Source organism: Rhinoraja longicauda, chromosome 19 (genome assembly GCF_053455715.1).
Source record: "Rhinoraja longicauda isolate Sanriku21f chromosome 19, sRhiLon1.1, whole genome shotgun sequence".
NCBI lineage: Eukaryota > Metazoa > Chordata > Chondrichthyes > Rajiformes > Arhynchobatidae > Rhinoraja > Rhinoraja longicauda.
This window is the reverse complement of record NC_135971.1, coordinates 27,308,373-27,324,891: the sequence shown is the minus strand read 5'-3', so window position 1 is coordinate 27,324,891 and position 16,519 is coordinate 27,308,373. Positions and strand designations below refer to the sequence as shown.

Below are 16,519 nucleotides of genomic sequence, written 5' to 3'. Positions count from 1 at the left end.
GAAGTTGCTCCCACACGCTGTGTTCCAACTTCCATCCGAACCCGTACCATAGAAACATAGAAACATGGACAATAGGTGCAGGAGGAGGCCATTCGGCCCTTCGAGCCAGCATCGCCATTCAATATGATCACGGCTGATCATCCAAAATCAGTACCCCGTTCCTGCCTTCTCCCCATATCCCTTGATTCCGTTAGCCCTAAGAGTTAAATCTAGCTCTCTCTTGAAAACATCCAGTGAATTGGCCTCCACTGCCTTCTGTGGCAGAGAATTCCACAGATACACAACTGTCTGGCTAAATAAGGTTTTCCTCATCTCAGTCCGAAATGGCCTACCCCTTATTCTTAAACAGTGACCCCTGGTTCTGGACTCCCCCAACACCAGGAACCTCCCGAGGCAGAGTGTGTCATACCCACTTGCCACCAGACGCAAGGGCAATGAAATACATTGATTACAATGTTTGTGTTTATTTGCTTGGATCCACAAGCAGAATTGAAATGAATGGAGATATGTTTGAAAGGTGACTCCATCAGTGGACTAACAGAAGTGTACACACACACACAGATTTTCTCATTATCTTCTCTTTGCCCCTAGGGTATTGCTGGTGGAACCGGTCCCATCGGCCCAGGAGGCCCACCAGGTTTACCGGTAAGCTTCACCGCCGGTGAAAGGCGGTCATTGATGCATCCAAACCCCAACCCTCCCAGTTCCTGCTATCTGAAGGGGGGGGGGGGAGGCGTGGGTGGGGTGGAGCGTGTGTTGGGTTGGGGCATGTGTTGGGTTGGGTGCACGCTGAGATGGGACCTTTGCTGAGGTAGTTTTCTCTTTGACATACCTTGAGGCGGTTTCGCTTTGCCATGCATTTGGGTCATCTAAGGACCTGCCCCTCCCCCAACCTCATGTATTGTATCCGCTGTTCCAGCTGTCAACCTCTCCACATCTACGATCCCCGCACACTAACACGGTCCTGCACATACCAGGGGCAATTTGCAATTTTGCCAAGCCATTTAACCTACGAACCTGTACGTCTATGGAGTGTGGGAGGAAACCGGAGATCCCAGAGAAAACCCACATAGGTCACGGGGAGAACGTACAAACTCCGATTAGACAGCACCCGTGGCCAGGTTCGATCCCAGGTCTTTGTCACTGCAAGGCAGTAGCTCTAATGCTGTGCCCATTAATTCCCATCTTTAGGTTAGGCACTATATTCCCTCTCTTCCCCTCCCCCTTCCCAGATCTCCCACTGTCTTCCTGTCTCCACCTATATCCTTCCTTTGTCCCGCCCCCCTGACATCAGTCTGAAGAAGGGTCTCGACCCGAAACGTCACCCATTCCTTCTCTCCCGAGATGCTGCTGAGTTACTCCAGCATTTTGTGAATAAATACCTTCGATTTGTACCAGCATCTGCAGTTATTTTCTTACATATTCCTTTAACAAATTCTTGCTGGCTTTGCAGTTTATTTAATCTATTATTTAATTTAATTATTTAATAAGCTATTAGATCTACCGAATTCACTCTTCAAGTGACTGCATTCTGTCGCTCGATATACTAAACAAGGTTATACCTCGATATTTCAGTTTATAAAGTGAACTAAACTCAACTATTGATGTTTGACTTAGCATTGATCTCCTGTTAATCCTAGAAAATATAGAAACATAGAAAATAGGTGCAGGAGGAGGCCATTCGGCCCTTCGAGCCAGCACCGCCATTCATTGTGATCATGGCTGATCATCCCCAATCAGTAACCTGTGCCTGCCTTCTCCCCATATCCCTTGATCCCACTAGCCTCGAGAGCTCTATCTAACTCTCTTTTAAATTCATCCAGTGATTTGGCCTCCACTGCCTTCTGTGGCAGAGAATTCCACAAATTCAAAACTCTCTGGATGAAAAAGTTTCTTCTCACCTCAGTTCTAAATGGCCTCCCCTTTATTCTCAGACTGTGGTCCCTGGTTCTGGACTCCCCCAACATTAGGGACATTTTTCCTGCGATCCTTCGGGAGAAATGCCATCTTCAGAAAGGCCAGCATGAGCTCAAGAACTCAATGAAATGGGAGCAGGAATAGGAATTTTGAGTTTCTTAAAAAAAAAACTTCTTCCTCAACATTAATCGCACAATGCTGGAGTAACTCAACGGGTCAGGTGCCATCTCTGGAGAGAAGGAATAATGTTTCGGGTCAAGACCCTTCGTCAGACTGATGTCAGGGGAGTGGGTCTCGTCATTCTGAAGAAGGGTCTCGACCCGAAACGTCACCCATTCCTTCTCTCCAGAGATGCTGCCTGACCTGCTGAGTTACTCCAGCATTTTGTGACCTTCTTCGATTTAAACCAGAATCTGCAGTTCCTTCCCACACTCCTCAATATTAATATGTTTCATCTCATCAAATATCCATTTTGATGTCCATGTATATTAAATCAACTCACACTTCCATATTCAACCTTCCCTGTTCATTGTTAATTCTTATCTGTAGGTTAGACATGATATTCCTTTAACATCATCTGCCTCCACTTTAATAGACAATAGACAATAGGTGCAGGATGAGGCCATTCGGCCCTTCGATGTGATCATGGCTGATCATTCTCAATCAGTACCCCGTTCCTGCCTTCTCCCCATACCCCCTGACTCCGCTATCCTTAAGAGCTCTATCTAGCTCTCTCTTGAATGCATTCAGAGAATTGGCCTCCACTGCCTTCTGAGGCAGAGAATTCCACAGATTCACAACTCTCTGACTGAAAAAGTTTTTCCTCGTCTAAGTTCTAAATGGCCTACCCCTTATTCTTAAACTGTGGGACCTTGTTCTGGACTCCCCCAACATTGTGAACATGTTTCCTGCCTCTAACGTGTCCAACCCCTTGATAATCTTATACGTTTCGATAAGATCTCATCCTTCTAAATTCCAGTGTATACAAGCCTATGATTTGGAAACACTTCCAATGATTTGGACTCCGCAAGTCTCTGGGGTAGCGAACACCAGAGGTTCATCAGCAGTGTTAGAACTTTATGCACGTCACAGTGTTAACTTATCAAGTAATCAGTTCTATTGACATGTGTAGCAATACTCCATTAAGCGATGGGACATACAGCCTTAGATAGTTGTAGCTTTTAGTCGCAAAAATAGATTAAAAACACCTTTGTTATTGTGAGAGTGAAATGTTCGAACCCTCATCCCCCTTTCCCCCTCATCCCCCTTTGATGTATTTGACTTAGTGTCATAGAGCCTTACATAGAAAACATAGAAAATAGGTGCAGGGGTAGGCCATTCGGCCCTTCGAGCCTGCACTGCAATTCAATATGATCATGGCTGATCATCCAGCTCAGTATCCTGTACCTGCCTTCTCTCCATACCCCCTGATCCCTTTAGCCACAAGGGCCACATCTAACTCCCTCTTAAATATAGCCAATGAACTGGCCTCAACTACCTTCTGTGGCAGAGAATTCCACAGACTCACCACTCTCTGTGTGAAGAAATGTTTTCTCATCTCGGTCCTAAAAGACTTCCCCCTTATCCTTAAGCTGTGACCCCTGGTTCTGGACTTCCCCAACATCGGGAACAATCTTCCCGCATCTAGCCTCTCCAACCCCTTAAGAATTTTATATGTTTCTATAAGATCCCCCCTCAGTCTTCTAAATTCCAGCGAGTATAAGCCTAGTCTATCCAGTCTTTCTTCATATGAAAGTCCTGGTATCCCAGGGATCAATCGGGTGAATCTTCACTGTACTCCCACTAAGGTTAGGATGTCTTTCCTCAGATTAGGAGACCAAAACTATACACAATACTCCAGGTGCGGTCTCACCAAGGCCCTGTACAACTACATCAGAACCTCCCTGCTCCTATACTCAAATCCTCTTGCTATGAAACAGGCTCTTCGGCGCAACTTTCACATGCCGACCAACATACCCCATCTACACTAGTTCACCTGCCTGCGTTTGGCCCATATCCCTCTAAACCTGCCCTATTCATGTACCTGTCTAAATGTTTTTTAAAAAGTTGCGAAAGTCCCAGCCTCAACTACCTCCTCTGGCAGCTTGTTCCATACACCCACCATGCTTGGTGTAGAAAAGTTGCCGCTCAAGTTCCTATTAAATCTTCCCCCTCCCCCCCATACCATAAACCTATGCCCTCAGGTTCTCAAATTCCCTATTCTGCAGCAAAAGGCTGCGTTTGCTGGATTTTCTCCTCGTTATTTGATACACCTTGTGAGATCATCTGTGCACCAAGGAATAAAATCCTAGCCTACTCGACCTCTCCCGATAGCCCAGGCCCTCGTGTCCTGACAACGTTATCTTCAAACTTCTCTGCACCCTTTCCAGCTTGACATATTTCCTATAACATGGTGACTAAACCTGAACCAATTCTCTAAACGTGGCCTCGCCAACGTCTTATATAACTGCAGCATGACAATAGACAATAGACAATAGGTGCAGGAGGAGGCCATTCGGCCCTTCGAGTCAGCACTGCCATTCAATGTGATCATGGCTGATCATTCTCAATCAGTACCCCATTCATGCCTTCTCCCCATACCCCTGACTCCGCTATCCTTAAGAGCTCTATCTAGCTTCCCAGCTTCTTCACTTGTTGACTTTACAATGTAATTTTCTAAAGTGCAAGTTTTATTTTGAGTGCAATTATCACTTTATAGCAGAACTACCTGTAATGGCATTCTTTGAAACGTCAAGATTCAAGAGTGTTTTATTGTCATATGTCCCAGGTAGAACAATAAAATTCTTACTTGTAGCAGCACAAGAGAATATGCTAACATAGTTATTATAAACAATATAATAAATGATTGGAAAAAAAAGTACAGTGTGTATATATATATATACACATACTCACAAGTACACATATATATAGATCATATACATATGCATATATATACATGCACACATACGTACGCACAAAAAATCAAACAATAACAGTGCAATAACAACAATAATACTCTATGTAGTTCAGAGTTTGTTTGAGGTTATAGTGTTTAATAGACTAATGGCTGCAGGGAAGAAAACTGTTCCTGAACCTAGACGTTACAGTTTTCAGGCTCCTGTACCTTCTTCCCGATGGCAGGGGTGAAATGAGTGTGTGGCCAGGGTGGTGTGGGTCTCTGATGATGCTGGCTGCCTTTTCGAGGCAGTGACTCTGGTAAATCCCTTCGATGGTAGGGAGGTCAGAGTCAGTGATGGACTGGGCAGTGTTCATAACTTTTTGCAGTCTTCTTAGCTCCTGGGCATTCAAGTTGCTGAACTAGGCTGTGATGCAACCAGTCAATATGCTCTCCACTGGACACCTGTAGAAGTTCAAGCAAATCCTCTGTGACATGTGCCCATGGGAGGAGGGGTTGCAAACTTTATCTGCACCATCTTAATACTCTTTGCTTTTGCTCTCTTTCTCTTCCAGGGCTCCCCTGGTCCAAAAGGATCCAAAGGTTCTATGGTGAGTTAACCTATTTCATAGTTACGATACGATGCGATACGAAACGATACGATACGATGCGATACAATAGAACCTTATTCATCCCCGGGGGAAAATTGGTCTGCCACCAGCCAGAACACGCAAGCTATATGGAAACTTGAAATGAAAATTAAATCAAAGGTGAAAACCGAAGGCAAGCAGCCGTTGGCTGGCTGCCATGTACACAGCGCCTTCACTGGAACAAACAAACAAACAAACAAACAGACAAACGTGGGCTTATCCCTTGGCAGAGGACTTTAAAACTAGAGTGCCCCCCCCCCCTCCCCCACTTTGTTCTCCCACCGTCCCTCACGCCGGTCGCCCCACGCCAGGTTCCTCCATTGTTCTTCACGGTGGTCGCCTCACGCCGGGTCCTCATTGTCCCCCCTCTCCTCACGGTCATCGACCTCAACGCCCTGAGCCAGATGTGGGAAGTAGAAACAAACCACAAAAGTGTCAAGAGCAAACTCTAAAAGAGAGGATGCATTGTTCAGGGATAACTGTTGGAAGCCTGTATCTCCTTCCATGAGATATTGGGCGTCCAGAACAAAGAGCAAACGAGTTGGAGACACAAGATGCTGGAGTTTAGAGCATAACGAGAGGCACTGCTGGAGGAACTCAGCGGGTCAGGCAGCATCTCAGTTGTAGAGATACAGCGTGGAAACAGGCCCTTCGGCCCACTGAGTCAACTACGACCAGCGATCACCCGTATACGTGTTCCATGTTATCCCACACACCCAAGGGGCAATTTACAGAAGCCAATTAGCCTACAATCCCGCAAGTCTTTGGAATGTGGGAGGAAACCAGGGCACCCGGAGGAAACCCACGCAGGTCACAGGGAGAACGTACAAACTCCGTACAGACAGCATCGACAGTCAGGATCAAACCCGGGTCTCTAGCGCTGTGAGGCAGCAACTCTACTGCTGCGCCCCTAACATTCGAGGCTTCCACAGATGCTGCCTGACCCACTGAATAATGCAGTTTAGTGCAGTTTAGGCAGCAGCTCTACCGCTGTGCCACCGTGCTGCCCCGATACCTGTTGGGGAGAGTGTGAAGTGAAGCTTCTAACAATAATGTTGCTCTGGATCCCTGTCTTTTGCTGCGAATAGTTGGTTGGCTAAGTATCTTAAACAAGCCCCCATTACATATAAAGCTGAGAGGCCTCCAGTTCAGTCAATGCTTCCTCTTCTATCCTGTAGGCATTAATTGGCCTTTGTCGGCATCTAAAAGGCAGTGTGGTGGCTTTAGTTTAGTTTAGTTTAGTTTGGTTTAGTTTAGAGATACAGCACAGAAACAGGCCCTTTGGCCAACCCATGTCCGCACCGACCTGCGATCCTCGCACATTAACACCATCCTACACCCACTAGGGACAATTTTTACATTTACCAAGCCAATTAACCTACAATCCTGCACGTCTTTGGAGTGTGGGAGGAAACCGAAGATCTCGGAGAAAACCCACGCAGGTCACGGGGAGAACGTACAAACTCCGTACAGACAGCGCCCGTAGTCAGGATCGAACCTGGGTCTCCGGCGCTGCATTCGCTGTAAGGCGGCAACTCTACTGCTGCGCCACTGTGGCGTGGTGGCTCACAGCACCAGAGACACGGGTTCGATCCTGACCTCAGGCGCTGTTTCTGCGTGTGTGGAGTATCCACGTTCTCCCCGTGACCGTGTGGGTTTGCTCCGGTTACCTCCCACATCCCAAAGACTTAACAATATAACAATATAACAACTACAGCATGGAAACAGGCCTGTCCGGCCCTACCAGTCCACGCCGACCATTCTCCCTGACCTAGTCTCATCTACCTGCACTCAGACCATAACCCTCTAATCCCCTCTTATCCATATACCTATTCAATTTACTCTTAAATAATAAAATCGAGCCAGCCTCCACCACTTCCACCGGAAGCCCATTTCATACAGCCACCACCCTCTGAGTAAAGAAGTTCCCCCTCATGTTACCCCTAAACCTTTGTCCCTCAATTCTGAAGCTATGTCCCCTTGTTGGAATCTTCCCCACTCTCAAAGGGAAAAGCCTACCCACGTCAACTCTGTCCGTCCCTCTCAAAATTTAAAAAACCTCTATCAAGTCCCCCCTCAACCTTCTACTTGCGGGCTTGTAGGTCGATTGGCAGTCTGTGAAATTGCCCTTCGTCTGTGGAGAGTGGATGAAAAGTTGGGGTCACACGGAACTCCATGTGTTGGGGTGATCAATGGTCAGCGTGGACCCTGCGGGTCGAGGGGCCTGTTTCCGTGCTGTATCGTTCAATGAATCAATGTGCCTGATTATGTCCCACAAAGTGTTTTGGATCATTAAAGATGCTACTTAAATGCAAGTTTTAGTTTAGGTAAGGTTAGAGATACAGCGCGGAAACTGGCCCTTCGGCCCACCGAGTCCGCACCGACCAGTGTTCCCCGCACATTAACGCTGCCCTACATCCACTAGGGACAATTTACACACACGCCAAGCCCAATTAACCTACAAACCTGCACATCTTTGGAGTGTGGGAGGAAATCGAAGATCCTGGAGTAAACTCACGCGGTCACGGGGAGAACGTACAAACTCCGTACAGACAGCACCCGTGGTGGGGATGGAACCCGGGTCTCCAGCGCTGTCAGGCAGTGACTCCACCGCTGCGCCATCGTGGCCGTTGTTGCTGATGTGTTTAACTAACTTCTTCCCATCTGATTCTCGCAGGGCACGGCCGGTACTAAAGGACAACGAGGTGTTCCTGGCCCTGCTGGCGCTACTGTAAGTAGTACTTCATTACAATCTTATACGTCCACAAGCGAAGGGAGCAGGATTAGGCCACTCGGCCCATCAAGTCATCTTCAATTGTTAATCAGACCCTATATTGCCAGCTAAGGCATCGTTGTTTGTGACAAACTACACAGGTTTGTGACGAACAACACTGGTCCTTGTGATCATATGTAAGAGGAGCAGAATTAGGCCATTCGACCCAGCAAGTCTACTCAGCCATTCAATCACGGCTGATCTATCTCTCCCTCCTCATTCCATCCTCCTGCCTTCCCCCCATAACCCCTGACACCCATCCTAATCAAGAATCTGTCTTCTCTGCCTTAAAAATATCTACTGACTTGGCCTCCTCTGGCAAAGAATTCCACAGATTCACCATCTTCTGACTAAAGAAATTCCTGCTCATCTCCTTCCTAAGGGAACGTCCTTTAATTCTGAGGCTGTGCCCTCTGGTCCTGGACTCTCCCACTAGTGGAAACATCCTCTCCACATCCAGGCCTTTCACTATTCACAATCTCTCACCTTCCCTCCCTGCACTGAGACACACTGCGGTCACACTGAGCTCAGTGAAGAGGTGAGGTCTCTGTCACACTCGGTCCTGGTCAAGAGTGGCCCTCAGGTTGTCCACTCTGGCCCCTTTGCCTGACAAACCAAGTCTCTGGCCTCACCAAGCTCGCACTGACCTCTGGGGAGTGTATGAGACAGGACAGTGTAGAGGGAGCTTCACTCTGTGTCTGACTCTGGGGAGTGTGTGATGGGTCAAGTCAAGTCAAGTCAAGTCAAGTCAAGTCAATTTTATTTGTATAGCACATTTAAAAACAACCCACGTTGACCAAAGTGCTGTACATCTGATTAGGTACTAAGGAAAAAAAAATGAAACATACAGCAGCACGCAAACACAACAGCACATACATAAACAGTTCACAGCGCCTCCTCAATGAGCCTCAAACGCTAGGGAGTAGAAATAGGTTTTGAGCCTGGACTTAAAGGAGTGGATGGAGGGGGCAGTTCTGATGGGGAGAGGGATGCTGTTCCACAGTCCAGGAGCTGCAACCGCAAAAGCGCGGTCACCCCTGAGCTTAAGCCTAGACCGCGGGATAGTGAGTAACCCCAAGTCGGCCGACCTGAGGGACCTGGAGTTAGAGAGGGGGGTTAGAAGATTTTTGATGTAGGGGGGGGAATGTCCATTTAGGGCTTTATACGTGAATAGGAGGAGCTTGAAGTTGATTCTGTACCGTACAGGGAGCCAGTGGAGAGAGGCCAGAATCGGGGTGATGTGGTCCCTTTTACGGGTACCCGTCAGGAGTCTCGCTGCGGCGTTTTGGACCAGTTGCAGGCGGGACAGGGAAGATTGGCTGATCCCAGAGTTGCAGTAGTCTAGGCAGTGTAGAGGGAGCTTCACTCTGTGTTTGACCCCGGGGAGTGTGAGAAGGGACAGTTAGAGGGAGCTTCACTCTGTGTCTGACCCTGGGGAGTGTGTGATGGGACAGTGTAGAGGGAGCTTCACTCTGTATAAGAAAATAACTGCAGATGCTGGTACAAATCGATTTATTCACAAAATGCTGGAGTAACTCAGCAGGTCAGGCAGCATCTCAGGAGAGAAGGAATGGGTGACGTTTCGGGTCGAGACCCTTCTTCAGACTGATGTCAGGGGGGGCGGGACAAAGGAAGGATATAGGTGGAGACAGGAAGATAGAGGGAGATCTGGGAAGGGGGAGGGGAAGGGAGGGACAGAGGAACTATCTAAAGTTGGAGAAGTCGATGTTCATACCACTGGGCTGCAAACTGCCAAGGCGAAATATGAGGTGCTGTTCCTCCAATTTCCGGTGGGCCTCACTATGGCACTGGAGGAGGCCCATGACAGAAAGGTCAGACTGGGAGTGGGAGGGGGAGTTGAAGTGCTCGGCCACCGGGAGATCTCTGTGTCTGCTCCTGAGTAGTGTGTGATGGGACAGTGTAGAGGGAGCCTCACTCTGTGTCTGCTTCTGAGGAGTGTTAGACGGGACAGTGTAGAGGGAGCTTCACTCTGTGTCTGACCCTGGGGAGTGTTAGACGGGACAGTGTAGAGGGAGCTTCACTCTGTGTCTGACCCTGGGGAGTGTTAGACGGGACAGTGTAGAGGGAGCTTCACTCTGTGTCTGACCCTGGGGAGTGTTAGACGGGACAGTGTAGAGGGAGCTTCACTCTGTGTCTGACCCTGGGGAGTGTTAGACGGGACAGTGTAGAGGGAGCTTCACTCTGTGTCTGACCCTGGGGAGTGTTAGACGGGACAGTGTAGAGGGAGCTTCACTCTGTGTCTGAACCTAGGATGTGGGGAGAGCTATCGTTTCTGACCCTTTTTTAAAAATTTACAAATACTTTCATTCAGAAAACAAAAACAAACGTGCAAAACACGATCGAAACTGCCTTTTCTGGCAGTTTACAAAACAACAGTCAGCAATTTTAAAATAACGTCAGGAGCATCAGTATTACATTTGACCTGCCGCGGTGACCTGCGTTCACGGAAGGCCTCCATAGAAACATAGACATAGAAAATAGGTGCAGGAGTAGGCCATTCGGCCCTTCGAGCCTGTACGCACCGCCATTCAATATGATCATGGCTGATCATCCAACTCAGTATCCCGTACCTGCCTTCTCTCCATACCCCCTGATCCCTTTAGCCACAAGGGCCACATCTAACTCCCTCCTAAATATAGCCAATGAACTGGCCCCAACTACCTTCTGTGCCAGAGAATTCCACAGATTCACCACTCTCTGTGTGAAACAAAACATTCTCATCTCGGTCCTAAAAGACTTCCCCCTTATCCTCAAACTGTGACCCCTTGTTCTGAACTTCCCCAACATCAGGAACAATCTTCCTGCATCTAGCCTCTCCAACCCCTTAAGAATTTTGTAAGTTTCTATAAGATCCCCCCTCAATCTTCTAAATTCCAGCGAGTATAAGCCTAATCTATCCAGTCTTTCTTCATATGAAAGTCCTGCCATCCCAGGAATCAATCTGGTGAACCTTCTCTGTACTCCCTCTATGGCAAGAATGTCTTTCCACCGTGTTCCGTCTCCAGGGACACCCGGGCATGGACCCAGGGCCGGAAAAGGGGCAGGCAGCCGACCCCGGTGTGGCCATCGACTGCCCGCTGCCTGGACCCGCAAATGGCCATCTTGGCCTGTTTCTGACCCTGTGTGAGCGGACAGAGTAGAGGCAGCTTCATCCTGATGGGATGGCGTAAAATGAGATTCAGTCTGAGTTCAACAGTTGTCCTTGTTAACTGGGATGGGATAGTGCAGCCTGTGTCTGACCCATGTGCCTGACAATAGACAATAGACAATAGGTGCAGGAAGAGGCCATTCGGCCCTTCGAGCCTGTACGCACCGCCATTCAATGTGATCATGGCTGATCATTCTCAATCAGTACCTCGTTCCTGCCTTCTCCCCGTACCCCCTGACTCCGCTATCCTTAAGAGCTCTATCCAGCTCTCTCTTGAATGCACTGCCCTGCACTGGGAGTGTGTGATGGGATGGCGTGGAGGGAGCTTCATTTAAAGATGGAAGATGTGCAAAATGTGAAGCCAGAAGATAGAATATAGGAGGAAGGGGATGGAGGGAGGGGGAAGGGGAGAAATTAATGCAAATCCAGATGGGGCACAGAAAAGATCGGGTGAAAAAAGTGGGGGGGGGGGGGGGGGGGGAGAAAGGGGGGGAGTATAAGATAGTTTGTAGGATGTTTATCTAAAATTGGAGAGTTTCAGTGCTTGTAAGCTGGGTTGTAAGCTGCCCAAGCCTAATGCACTTGTTCCTGTATAGAAACATAGAAACTAGGTGCAGGATGAGGCCATTTGGCCCTTCGAGCCATTCATTGTGATCATGGCTGATCATCCACAATCAGTAACCCGTGCCTGCCTTCTCCCCATATCCCTTGATTCCAATAGCCCCTAGAGCTCTAGCTAACTCTCTTTCAAATTCATCCAGTGAATTGGCCTCCGCTGCCCTCTGTGGCAGAGAATTCCACAAATTCACGACTCTGGGTGAAAAAGCTTCTTCTCACCTCAGTTATCCATGTGGTCCAGTGCAGAATGGGGAGCCAGTGAGATTGTATCAGCTATTGGTATGTTGTGGGAGTAGGTGAAATAGTGTGGTTCCAGATCATTACTGAGGCATTCTAAGCAATCACGTCAAGCTCTTCATCGTAATGGATGGTGATCGTTCCGGCACGTCACCTTGGTGCGATGGCCAAGTGTCTCTTGAGAGAGGTCATGTGATTGAAGAAAGGAATTCCTTGAATTAGCCAAAGCACTGAGCCTTAAGCAGAGATAGATAGACAGATTCTTGATTACTACTGGTGTCAGAGGTTATGGGAAGAAGGCACGAGACTGGGTTAGGTGGGAGAGATAGTTCAGCCATGTTTGAATGGCGGAGTAGACGATGGGCTGAATGGTCTAATTCTACTCCTATCTCTTGAACTTTTTCACTTTTTCACCCAGAGAGTTGTGAATCTGTGGAACTCTCTGCCTCAGAAGGCAGTGGAGGCCGATTCCCTGGATGCTTTCAAGAGAGAGCTAGGTAGAGCTGTTTAAAGATAGCGGAGTCAAGGGATATGGGGAGAAGGCAGGCACAGGGGTACTGGTTGTGAATGATCAGCCATGATCACAGGGAATGTGTGATGGGATGGCGTCATCTAAAGATGGAAGATGTGCAAAATGTGAAGCCAGAAGATAGAATATAGGAGGAAGGGGATTGAGGGAGGGGGAAGGGGAGAAATTAATACAAATCCAGATGGGGCACAGAAAAGATCGGGTGAAAAAAGTGGGGAGGGGGAGAAGGGGGGTCCTTCTCGTAGGGCCGAATGGCCTCCTCCTGCACGTATTGTCTATTGTCTATTGATCTTATGATCTTAGTGGAATATGAGGTGCTGTTCTTCCAGTTTGCGTGTGGCCTCTCTCTGGCAATGTTGGAGGCCTAGGACAGAAAGGTCAGGGTGGGAATGGGAAGAGGTTTAAAATGGTTCGCAACCGGGAGATCCAGTGGGATTTGGTTGCCGAGTGCAAGTGTTGGGCAAAATGGTTGTTGGGCCTGAGCCTGGTCTTGCCGATGTAAAGGAGGCCACGTCGGGTGCAGTAGATGGGGTTGGTGGAGGTGCCGGCCCCACCGGCACCTGTGAGACCGCACCTGGAGTATTGTGTACAGTTTTGGTCTCCTAATCTGAGGAAAGACATTCTAGCCTTAGAGGGAGTACAGAGAAGGTTCACCAGATTGATCCCTGGGATGGCAGGACTTTCATATGAAGAAAGACTGGATAGACTGGGCTTATACTCGCTGGAATTTAGAAGACTGAGGGGGGGATCTTATAGAAACATATAAAATTCTTAAGGGGTTGGACAGGCTAGATGCAGGAAGATTGTTCCCGATGTTGGGGAAGTCCAGAACCAGGGGTCACAGCTTAAGGATAAGGGGGAAGTCTTTTAGGACCGAGATGAGAAAGTTTTTTTTCACACAGAGAGTGGTGAATCTGTGGAATTCTCTGCCACAGAAGGTAGTTGAGGCCAGTTCATTGGCTATATTTAAGAGGGAGTTAGATGTGGCCCTTATGGCTAAAGGGATCAGGGGGTATGGAGAGAAGGCAGGTGCAGGTTACTGAGTTGGATGATCAGCCATGATCATATTGAATGGCGGTGCGTACAGGCTCGAAGGGCCGAATGGCCTCCTCCTGCACCTATTTTCTATGTTTCTATATTTCTATGACTGCTGGGGCCCCAGGGGGGGTTTTGGCTAAGGGTTGGCTGCAGCCACTGCTGATCTCCACGCATCTCCTCCCTGGCCTCCCTAGGGTCCTCCAGGTGAAGTCATTCAGCCGCTGCCCATCCAGAGGCGCAGGAAGAGCAAGCGGTCGGTGCCCATCGACGGGAGCCAGATCCTGCCGGACGAGAGGATGATGGACGACGAGATGCTGGACTATGCCGACGGCATGGAGGAGATCTTCGGCTCGCTGAACTCGCTGAAGACAGAGATCGAGCAGATGAAGCACCCGGTCGGCACCAAGGAACACCCCGCCCGGACCTGCAGAGACCTCCAGCTGTGTCACGAGGAGTACACGGACGGTGAGTGGCGTGTCCCGTGTGTTAACTACATGACAGTTCCAGGATCTTAACTCCATGACAGTGGGCCGAAGGGCCTGATCCTGTGCTGTACCGTTCTGTGTTCCACAATAACATCAATTATTCTAAGTACACTAGTTTAGAGATACAGCGCGGAAACAGGCCCTTCAGCCCACCGGGTCCACACCGACCAGCGATCCCCGCACACTAACACTATCCTACAATACAATACAATACAATATATCTTTATTGTCATTGTACAGGGGTACAACGAGATTGGGAATGCGCCTCCCATACGATGCAATAATTTAATTAGCTAGTCAGTATTAATTTAAACAACAACGAAACAAATTAGAACAGTATTAAATCAGAATAAAGTGCAAGTAGATCTGTGCCGGTTCACTGTGCGATGTGACCATCCGGCTCAGCAGGACCGGTTCATGGCAGCTATGGCCCTGGGGATGAAGCTGTTCCTGAGTCTGGAGGTGCGGGCGTAGAAGGCCTTGTATCGTCTGCCCGATGGAAGGAGTTCGAACAGACTGTTGCAGGGGTGTGAAGAGTCTTTGTGGATGCTGGTGGCTCTTCTGTGGCATCGTGTGTTGTAGATGCCCTCCAAGTCTGGTAGCTGTGTTCCGATGGTCCTCTGAGCTCTATGGCCTACCCGCTGAAGAGCTTTCCTCTGCCTCCGTGCAGCTGGGATACCACACAGGGATGCCATGTGTTAGGATGCTCTCTATAGTGCAGCAGTAGAATGTCGTCACACACTAGGGACAATTTACACATACACCAAGCCAATTAACCTACAAACCTGTATGTCTTTGGAGTGTGGGAGGAAACCAAAGATCTTGGAGAAAACCCAGGCGGTCACGGGGAGAACGTACAAACTCCGTACAGACAGCACCCGTAGTTGGGATTGAACCCGGGTCTCCGACAACTCTACCACTGCGCCACCGTGCCACCCCAGAACTTGACAGAAAATAGGTGCAGGAGGTGGCCATTTGGCCCTTGGAGCCAGCACCGCAAAAATACAGTGCAGAAAAGCAAAAGAGATAGTGCCAGAAACAAAGAGGTCTGTAACTCGCTGGATTTCCAGCCTCTGACCTGATGTTGCCAACGGCTGGAACGGTTTTCCTTGTGTAGGAAGGAACTGCAGAGGCTGGGTTCAACCCGAAGATAGACACAAAGAGCTGGAGTAACTCAACGGGACAGGCAGCATCTCTGGGGAACAAGAATGGGTGACTTTTTGGGTCGAGACCCTTCTTCAGACTGTGAAGAGGTCTGAAGAATGGTCCCAACAAGAAACGTTTCGGGTTAGGACCCTGCTTCAGATATTCCGACCCAAAATGTCACCCATCTTTTTTCTGCACAGATGCTGCCTGACCCGCTGAGTTACTCCAGTACCATGCGTCTATCTTCACCATTGATCAATGTCTCTGCAGCCTTTACATCTTTCTTTCTCACCAAAGTTACCTTCAGGCTCCTGTTTCCCAATACTGGAAATCCATTCTTCCATTTATCCAACAAATGTGTGCAATAAACGTCACCTCTATTTCACAAGTTGACAAGTTCACAAGTCTTAGGAGTAGAATTAGGCCATTCGGTCCATCGAGTCTACATTCAACCATGACTGATCTCTGCCTCCCAATTCCATTTTCCTGCCTTCTCCCCGTAACCCTTGACACCCGTTCTAATCAAAAATTTGTCTTAAAAATATGGCCGCTGTGGCAATGAGTTCCACAGACCAACTACTCTCTGACTAAAGAAGTTCCTCCTCACCTTTCTAAAAGAGTGCCCTTTAATTGGGCGGCACGGTAGCGCAGCGGTAGAGTTGCTGCTTTACAGCGAATGCAGCGCCGGAGACACAGGTTCGATCCTGACTACGGGTGCTGCACTGTAAGGAGTTTGTACGTTCTCCCCGTGACCTGCGTGGGTTTTCTCCGAGATCTTCGGTTTCCTCCCACACTCCAAAGACGTACAGGTATGTAGGTTAATTGGCTGGGTAAATGTAAAAATTGTCCCTAGTGGGTGTAGGATAGTGTTAATGTACGGGGATCACTGGGCGGCACGGACTTGGAGGGCCGAAAAGGCCTGTTTCCGGCTGTAGATATATGATATGATATGATATGAATTCTGAGCTCTGGTCCGAGACTCTCCCACCAGTGGAAACATCCTCTCCACATCCACTCTATCTATGCCTTTCATTATTCTGTAAGTTTCAATGAGGTCCCCC

The 16,519-nt window shown here is 48.6% G+C and overlaps 1 protein-coding gene across 1 annotated transcript in view; it reads left to right on the top strand.

The window, feature by feature from the left end:
* The window catches only part of LOC144602743 (uncharacterized), an 85,326-nt gene that overhangs the window by 54,895 nt on the left and 13,912 nt on the right, over positions 1-16,519 (top strand). The window contains exons 24-27 of the mRNA XM_078415881.1: positions 592-645; positions 5,389-5,424; positions 8,141-8,194; positions 14,022-14,292. Coding sequence (XP_078272007.1) covers positions 592-645; positions 5,389-5,424; positions 8,141-8,194; positions 14,022-14,292 — 415 coding nt within the window. The remainder of the gene's footprint in view (positions 1-591; positions 646-5,388; positions 5,425-8,140; positions 8,195-14,021; positions 14,293-16,519) is intronic.